This window comes from Leuciscus leuciscus (genome assembly GCF_965113295.1).
Source record: "Leuciscus leuciscus genome assembly, chromosome: 6".
Lineage (NCBI taxonomy): Eukaryota > Metazoa > Chordata > Actinopteri > Cypriniformes > Leuciscidae > Leuciscus > Leuciscus leuciscus.
Window position 1 is genome coordinate 20,610,960 of NC_138730.1, and position 9,529 is coordinate 20,620,488.

The following is a 9,529-nucleotide window of genomic DNA, read 5'->3' on the forward strand; positions in this document are numbered from 1 at the left end:
CAGCATTTGTGAACATAAGAGACTTCTTTCAAAAACATTAAAAAAAATCTCAATTATTCCAAACTTTTGACCAGCAGTGTAGCTGTGAATGGAAAGAAACATTCTGGCAAATGAGATGTAAAAAAGTCAAATGTTGTATTTAAGATTGAAAGTTAAAAATGTTTACAAGTCAATGAGTAAATCATATAGCTGTATGTAAAAAAAAAATAAAATTATAAATATATTTTTAAAAAATGAAATGGGTAAACAATATTTTCTTTAGGTCACAAGTCTGAATTCTTCGATTCTTTACAGTTTCTTTTTGTGATTGCAGACGAATATATTAACGGGTAATTTGCCGTCCTTGACCTGCGTTCTCAACTCAGGCTTATGTTTCAGAGCAAAGACAAGAGCCCTCACAGTCCTTCTGTAAGCTCCGCTAACAAGCCGAGAGCTCTGGTGGAAGACCTCCCTCTCAATGTTCTCCACCAGTCCATGCTCCACCTGGACAGGCAGGAAAAGAATCACACAACATGCATGCGAAGTACAACTGTATCATGATTATATTTAATAATAACATTCCAGAATTTAAATGAAGCAAGAAACTAATGAAAGCATAATAACTGTCCGTGTGGTTAAGAAATTGTAATGGTCATTTAGGATCAGTACCTTCAACGCAATTGCTTCAGAGAGCAGTTTCTTGGCATTGCTCCTTAAAGTTTCTGTCTGTTTGTCACAGCGAACTTCTATGGAAGGTTTATTTGCATGTTCCTCAATAAAGGTCCTCCAGTGTTTATACACCTCCCCCGCGAGGGACTTGATTTCAGGATCTTCTGAGTGTTTGCGAAGGTTGTTAACTGTGTGTCCTGAATAGATACAAATGAAAGTGGTAGGGGCTGAAATTAGTATTTTATTTGATGGGATTAATTTGAAAAGACAGGGATGCAACTAGAAAGGAATAAGCAAGTTTTACCAATTTTGGTAGTCTTTAGCACTTCTTTGGAAGGCACTTTCTTGTCCAACTCCTTTAAGGCTGCTATCATGTTCTCTTTAGCTTGGCCAGGCAGTTCAAGGATTGACTTGTACCTTTCAATGTCTTCAATCACGACCACTCTCTGGAACAAATATGTAGACAAATAAATGTAGACATTAATAATATAGCACATCTGGTGAAGAATGACGGGCAGGGTAAAATGAGCAATGACTTACCCGCAAGGACTCTAATGTTGCTTGTATGTAATTTCTCTCTTGTTTTGGTTCCTGTTTCACCCTGTCTCCTTTTGGTAACCGAACAACAAATTTATCCATGATTAAAACCCTGATATGAACGATTGTAAAGAGTTTATTGACTCCAGCTCTAGCTACATTTATTATAATTTTTTAGGTTACTACTACATTGTAGATCAGTGAACAGAGCAGTATGGCAAAAAGCGGTAAACTGAATTTTCTGATTCGCACCGGAAGAGAATACGTGTCTGCGCGATAAAGGTTTTTCAAAATAAAAGGCTTCTATCTCGTTAAAACGGGCAATATAAAAACACAAAACATCGATTCAATCTTCAGTCCACTAATACACCAATTATTTTACAATACAAATGATTAATAGTTGTACAAAAAAAAAAAAAAAACGTGAGCTGTCTTTCAATATTTTAGTGAATAAAATATTCAGTAGGCTACTAAGTGAAACGCCTTCATTGAATTGTTGAGTTGCCTTAAAATTATGAACTATATTTCATTTTATTTTTCTTAAAGTTTATGATTCATTAAAAGAGGAAATTACATTGTATTTAACATCATTTGAGATGCTATTTTGTGAATGTCATTTATTAATTGAGCATTTAATGTGTTATTTTAAGTTTGTTTGCGGGGAAACTTCCATTTAAAATGTCAGCCATTACTGAATTAATACTTTTGCTAAAGGGAAGCTATGCGTTAGCTGGGTGGTCACGTGACCTGCGTCTCAGTTTTAGCGCGGAACTTGGAGTTCGTCGGGAAGAAAGACATCTCTCAAACTAGACCTAGTTGTGTGTTTATTAAAACATTTGCGTTTTCTTTTATCTGCGCGATAAACGTGTTTGACACGGCGATGAATTTACTGTTTAATATCAAAATAATCCCTTAACATAACTTATGAACTTTGTGCGGTAGCTGTGTGTTTACGCCAGTGCGTGCAGCTGTTCATCGGATGTACACAGTATACTGGTAAAGTACAGTATTTCTCATAAACTCGAGCAAAAACAACAGGTAAAGGTTTTTAAAACTATATTTTTTACACTATATTATAAATTCCGACGTTAAAATGTGTTTTGGTCTCATTTGGATTCAGTTAAACAAGGTTATAACAAGTTACCAGTTGAGCTGTTTAGGAGTATTAATAGTGTCTAATGCCATCCAACAGTTTTTCCCACATTATTGGATCTGTTGGTTATTGTGGGATTAAATGGAAGCAGCACCGACTGGGCAGAGAAGCTCTCATCAAAGTGTTGAAAAGGGCAGGAGCAGACACAAAATTCCCAGTGAGTGAGCCTTTTTCACTATGAATGTTAGTGTTTTAAATGTAAGTTACTCATGACAAACATGTAATTACATTTAAATACTTGACATACAAGTTTCAGTAGAAATGAAATTAAAGTATATTTTAGTTTAATTGCTTAGTAGTAAATTTTTTGCAATAGCCTACAATTAACTTTTATGTATAAGACAGTATAAGTATTTATGAAATTGCATATAAAGATGTACTTGAGTGGGTCAAAAGGGCACTCTTAAGTTCACTTAATTGCATTTAAATTAAATTTAAACTATAATACATTTTCATTTAACATGCAATTAAGTGTCCAAAAACATTACATTTATTCTTTTACAGTGTATTACTTAAATAATATTTACTCTTTTTAAAAGTATGTACTTTATTTCACAAGGAAATGTTTGATTGTCTAGCAAAGTTTTTTAGATAATTCTGTTTCATTATGTAATTTTACCTAAATAATTAAACCTATGTGATTCTCTTTTGTTTAGGGGATGTTGAGACGGACATTGCATACCTGTATGAAGTTCTGCCACAGCTGTCTCAAATTTTTCGTATTATAGATAAAATTGGAGAAGGTTTGCCATTACATTTCTTGCTGGTTATACTTAATGATGGGATAGCTTTGAATGCACATAAATCATACCTTTTTTCTTTCTTCTGCTGATTGATTAACCTTAGTTTAACCTTTGCATCATCGTGTGATTTCAGGCACTTTCAGCACAGTGTATTTGGCAGAGGCGCAGATGACCGACGGTTCAAGAAGGATGTTTGCATTGAAACACCTGATCCCCACCAGTCATCCTGTGCGAATAGCTGCTGAACTCCAGTGCCTGACTGTTGCTGGGTGAGTAATGAAAATGTGTCATATTTTAGCCTATCATCATTCGTTTTCATGTTTTCTGTGATGCATGTCATGTAAGATATTTTAGAAAGAGCAAACTTCGGTTTCAGAGTTACTTTACAGGATTTTTATCTATTTTATCTCCCTTTGCAGAGGAACAGAAAATGTGATGGGGGTCACGTACTGCTTCAGGAAAGAGCATCACGTGGTCATAGTCATGCCATACATGGAGCATCAAACATTTGTGGTAAATGTCTGTCAAATGTGTGCTTTTAACCCAAATAATGATACACCATGAATAGGGCTGCATTTACACTGCAAGTCTTAATGCACAGATCCGATCTTTTGACCAGATCTGATTTTTTGGCCCGGCTGTTTACACTCAGTTTAGACAGGACTGGTATCCGATATCTGTGTTTACATTAATGCCCACCAAAAATGATTTTCGGTGATCGTTTTACTATGCACATGGTAGACCCTGGTTTTGAATGGCCGTGCTATTAAAATTATTTATATAATTCATGTCGGGTGGTCATCATGATTTGCAGCATAATTTTTCGTTTATCTACAGCTCAGATCTAGAATTCTGAAGTGAAATAAAGTAGCCCTGTAATATATATATATTTTTAATGAATTCGAATGAACTAACCAGAGAGAGAAAGAGAGCGAGCGCACGTGAGCAAGTAACTCAAAAGTGAAGCTTGTTGGTTTAATTACAGCGAAGTACAAGATTAAAAGCTATCTTTGTGAATAAACGTGTCGTCCTCGCCTTGTGGTGGCTTGGAATTCAAAGCGGAATTGGATATGCGTGTTTGGACGTAGGTCGGCTGTCCAGACATCGGATATGTATCTGATTTAAAACCACATTTGGAAGTGGCTCAGATCGGATGCGAAAAAATCGGATCACATGTGGATTTTTGTGTTTACCCGTGGGCAACAAATTCCGATCAGTGTCAGATGTGAGTAAAAGATCGGATTTGTTGTGCCAGTGTAAACGCAGCCTAGTTTACCCTATACCCAAGATATCACCCAAAAATCTTCATTCCTTGTAGGATATTGTTGGCTCCTTGAGTTTTGAGGATGTGAAGCATTACATCTTCCACCTGCTCAAAGCCTTGAGACACATTCACAAGTTTGGCATCATCCATCGAGACATCAAACCAACCAATTTCCTGTTCAATCAACAAAGGAGAGAGTATGTACCTAATGTCCATGTCTAGAATTCTCTGCCTGATACACATGTAATTGCCAGTTTCTTGCTTATTTAAGATAATTGTAACAATTGTAACTGGCTAAATGATTGTTAGATTATAGCTAAGTAATGTACAAAAAAAGGGGGAAATCAGCTTTAAAATATCTTATAGCCAATTTGGTGCTAATATATTGTGCTTTCCTAATGGCAGTAGCGGTTTTAGGCACGGGCGAACTGGGCAATCGCCCGGGGCGGCATTTTTTGGGGGGGGCGGCATCGCCGGCACGAGCAGAAAAAAAAATACAAATCTGCGCCGCGAAGCGGTTTTCTATTATCTATCATTTCACTGTGTGGGGAATTGCCAAATTTGCGCCCCCTGCTGCTGCAGGCGCCCCTGCTTGCTGAGAAGATGCCGTGCACAGAAGCTGTTTGTTTGAGAAGGGGAAAGGGGAGGGGGCGCGGAGGCGCGGGCGCGGATGACAGTTCACCTGGGTCTCTCCCAAATGGAACGGACAAGGGGGGGGGATCCATATAGTTATCGAAGTTATCAGTCACACCTCGACTTTCTTCCAGATAACGCACATTTCATTCATAATATTATAAATACGGGCCTCTATATTTCCTGCACATTTTTGTTTTTCTGAATGGCTAATAAAAATAGGTAATACAAAACGATTACTTGGTCACCACCACCAAGGTGAATTGGTTTAGTCTTGACTTCTGGTCGTGACTCGTGAGCGTGAGTGACAGTTATGGGGGGATCAGGGGATCTGTTGATTGTCGATGTCGAGGGCCAAATAAGAGATGGACAAGAAAGGTCAAAGCCATCAGGTGCCCAATTTAGAAACGAGCGAAAGATAAAGGTATGCAACTATGTTTTCTCTTTATGATTACGGTATCCATGTCATGAATGAAGGGGCAATATTAATTGGTGGGTATAACTCTTATTTGTTAGCCTTTTTTCTATGATTCTTGCTATGCTTAACAATAATTCGTTTTTTCGATAATAATTATATTATTAATAATAATAATTTCACCATAATATTGTTCTTTGCAACAAAACTGTTGCAAGTTCAGTTATTACACTGCAAAAATGCTTTTCTTGCTTAGTATTTTTGTCTTGTTTCCAGTCCAAATATCAAACATTTCTTAAATAAAGATGCATAACGTTATTTTACTAAAGTAGTAAAATTACATAAGATATTAAGTCTTGTTTTCTGGGGAAATAAATAAAAATTTAGTTTTTGCTTAAAACAAGCAAAACATTATCTGCCAATGGGGTAACAAAAATTATATTGGGGGGGGGGGGGGGGGGGGGGGGGGGGCTCTAAAGGGGTCTCGCCCAGGGTGTAATTCAATGTAGAACCGCCACTGCCTAATGGAATTTATAGATGTAAAAAAATGAAAATCAGGTATTTTTTTCTCTCACTGTCATGCTGTTCCAAACCCGTTAGACTTTCGTTCATCTTCGAAACACAAATGAAGATATGTTTTAATGAAACCTGAGATTTTTGTCCCTCCATTGAAAGTCCATTCCACCAAAACTTTGACTTTGACTCTTTAAAAAGTTCACTGATCAGAGAACATACATAGAGCTCATCCAGTATGGTAAAAAGCAGCTCAAAAACGTACTTTCTTGACGCACGACAACCAATGAGGTTTGTTCTCACATTTCAAGCAAGTACGGTTGAGCTTCTGTTTATCATATTTTATGAGCTCCATGTATGTGTGTTGATCAATGTTTGTTTGTGAAGAAAAAAAACCCCTAAATTAAATATGTTCATCATCATATAAAGAGATTATTAATTCTCTTAAACAGCTTGTTTCATATGAATTACATTTACTTATATCTTCTTGAACTTTTTGGGGCCAAGGGGCCCCAATACTACAAAAAAAATAACTCAATAATAATAAAATGCACAACATTAAACTGATTTGCCTTTATTTTTATTAACACAGATTTACATAATTAGGATAGGAGGACCTTTGAACATTGTCTAAGACAAAGGGGGGCCTTGGAGTCAAAAAGGCTGATAACCACTGGAATAGATCCAAGTTAACTGAAGCATGCTGATTCCCGTTTTTCTCGTTCCTCAGGTACTCTCTTGTGGACTTTGGCCTGGCGCAGGGCACTCCTGATACGCAGATAGAACTGCTGAAGGTGGTGAAAGCAAAAGCTCATAAAGGTGGAGGGTCGTCTAAGATGGTGGAGGAATCACTTGGGAAACAGAAACTAGTGCCTTTACCACCCAACACCAGAAACCCTGCCATCCTGTCTAGCACTAAAGCACCAGCTAAAAGACCCTGCCCACCCTCACGCATTAAACACAGCAAGGTGTCTGCACTGTGTCTCTTTGTTAAATAGATGAATTAAGTTTTTAATATGATGGTTATGAGTCACATTGGGGGACACTGTACTTCCAGGTTTGCTCTGCCATGTTCATATTGTTTTATTTTAGAAAACGTATTCATGTCAAAAACTTATTTCCTTCCTCTCAAAGGAACTGTTGGGACTTGATAAGGCACCACGGTCTGTATTTGGGGAGAAAAACATAAACGGCACAAACTCTCATAAACCTGGCTCTGACAAAGTTGAGGTTAGCGTCTTTTCTCACACTGGTTGCATGTGACACCTGAATAACTATCAGCTCTTTACCTGTCGGATTGTATTTCAGGGATTGCTTTTAAAAACAAAAAGAGAGGAGGTAATTCCACGTAAGATTGTTTCTTCAAAACACCGCTCAGTCCCTGTGAGAACTCCTTTAAATCAGAAACCCAAAGCCCCTGCCGTCAGCCCGATGCTCACCTGCAACTGCTTCATGACCGACCGCGTCTGCAACATCTGCCTGTCCAGGTACACACTCGTAATCAAGTCATATTTATATATAGTATACTTTTTTATAAAGTAAATGTAAGAATAACTTTTATATTGTCAGTAATATTTCAAAATGAAGTAATATTTCAAGTTTACTTTCAAGTTTGTCCATCATTCTTTTGGGTAAATCTTTTTAAAATGCATCAAAAACATGATCCATCAGGATTTTGAGGAATTATTAGTTGTACATCTTACATCTGTTTTGCCCACCCACATTACTAAATGCAAACTGTCTGCAGGGGTGTCACACTCAGTTCCTGGAGGGCCACTGTCCTGCAGAGTTTAGCTTTAACCCTAATAAACGCACCTGATCCTGCTAATCAATTTCTTCAGGCTTATTTAAAACTACAGGTATGGGCGAACTCCAAACTGATTTTCTGTAGGACTGTGGCCCCTCTGAGAGCTGAGTAGATTCATAAACAGTTTCAATTTAAAAAGAAAATAATTTTTTGGCATATTTATTTCTTATGTAAGGCTTTACAGGGTTCATTTAATAGTTCGGTCAGTGAAGAACTTAAATGTTTTGACAGGAAACAGCAGGTGGCTCCGAGGGCCGGGACCCCAGGCTTTAGGGCTCCTGAGGTTCTGACCAAGTGCCCCAACCAGGGAACAGGTAAAGCTACTCATCGACATTAATATTTGTTGCATATTGTTATATGGAATGTGATTTAGTATTAATGCTCGTTTATATTCAACTTGGACATTTTTCAATTTCCTACTTGGAAAAGTAAAATAAAATGCCACTTGATGTTACTCCCTTTAAACTGATGATTGTACACCTGCACAACAAACACTGTCATCATGATCACTGAAGTCTGATTCACCAACAACTGACTCTTGTGTGTTAGCTCTTTTAATGACTCACAAACTCAAGAGTAACTGATTGAATCGGAGTGGTTACTGAATCAACATCAAGTCAATATACCCAAATAAATCAGAACTGAGTCAAATCAGGAAATCTGTATTTCATACCCAGTGCTAATATTATCTGAGCATTGGATAACAAAAAGTTTCATGGCCAGAAGACAAGAGATATGTAGTAGGAATATCCCACATCTGACTTGTGAATGGAACACAAATTTAGTAATGGTGTACATTGAATATTTAGTTCTATTGTCTTATGTTTACATAGTGAAACTTTGTCCTTCCGTAATGAATTGGGACTAATAAAAGCACACCTGTTTGCAGCTATTGACATGTGGTCAGCTGGAGTCATATTGCTGTCTCTGCTGAGCGGGAGGTATCCGTTCTTCAAAGCCAGTGACGATCTGATCGCTCTTACTCAGATCATGACCATTCGAGGATCTAGGGAGACGAAGGAGGCTGCTAAGACGTTTGGTATGGGGGCAGATGTCTATGGGTCCTGCTGTATGTTGATTTTCATCGCAGCTTCAGCTGACTGAATATTATTTTGTTTCTGAATGCAGGTAAATCTATAGTGTGCTGTCGTGAACTTCCTCGGCTGGACCTGAGGATCCTCTGCGAGACCCTGAGAGGTTTGCGATCATGGGATGACGCCTCACTTCCTGCTGAGTTTCAAGCCTCACGTAACCCAGCAGAAGTCAAACAGGATGCTGGGAGTCCCGCTAAGAAACGCATGAGCTCAGGCTCACTCAGAAGCATTGCAGAGCTGCAGGAGATGGGCTGGGACAAAGCGCCTGATGATGTATACGACCTCCTGGATAAACTGTTAGATTTAAACCCAGCAACGAGGATAACGGCCTCCATGGCACTGCAGCATCCACTCTTCAAAGATATGACTGTTTAATTTTTGTGTATCCTCCTAATTTTGTATTATTCTGTAAAGGGCTACTTGAATGCATTTATTTTCTAACTACATGCTGTACAGTGATTTATTTATTTGTCTTATTTTGGGGGGGTTTCATAGATTCACTTTTGAGAATAAAAAGTTCAAGCCTAATAGTTTAATTTTAAGAGAATGCTCCCTGAATATAAGGTTCTGTCACTCGTACATATTTTTGCATAAAATAAATTTTAAACTTTTGGAAACCACCAGACTGTTTTTGCTACTTGTTTTTCCAGTAATAATAAAAACAAAAGGTCTCATTGACTAATAATTGCATGGATATTTTTGTTTATATGCACATAACCTCG

The 9,529-nt window shown here is 37.7% G+C and overlaps 2 protein-coding genes across 2 annotated transcripts; one reads left to right on the forward strand and one right to left on the reverse strand.

Annotated features, from left to right (window-relative positions):
• Positions 1-118: 118 nt before the first annotated feature.
• tceanc2 (transcription elongation factor A (SII) N-terminal and central domain containing 2) lies at positions 119-1,443 on the reverse strand. The gene is made up of 4 exons (XM_082171954.1): positions 1,189-1,443; positions 953-1,094; positions 649-845; positions 119-483 (listed from the first exon to the last, which is right to left on the reverse strand). Exons 1-4 carry the CDS (start codon positions 1,285-1,287, stop codon positions 289-291), a joined length of 633 nt encoding a protein of 210 aa, XP_082028080.1. The 5' UTR covers positions 1,288-1,443; the 3' UTR covers positions 119-288.
• A 470-nt stretch (positions 1,444-1,913) lies between these two features.
• On the forward strand, positions 1,914-9,430 carry cdc7 (cell division cycle 7 homolog). Its single transcript, XM_082172303.1, has 12 exons — positions 1,914-2,223; positions 2,378-2,495; positions 2,995-3,081; positions 3,215-3,350; positions 3,501-3,594; positions 4,400-4,542; positions 6,637-6,874; positions 7,041-7,136; positions 7,215-7,393; positions 7,945-8,027; positions 8,603-8,752; positions 8,842-9,430. Exons 2-12 carry the CDS (start codon positions 2,420-2,422, stop codon positions 9,180-9,182), a joined length of 1,623 nt encoding a protein of 540 aa, XP_082028429.1. The 5' UTR covers positions 1,914-2,223; positions 2,378-2,419; the 3' UTR covers positions 9,183-9,430.
• Positions 9,431-9,529: the final 99 nt, after the last annotated feature.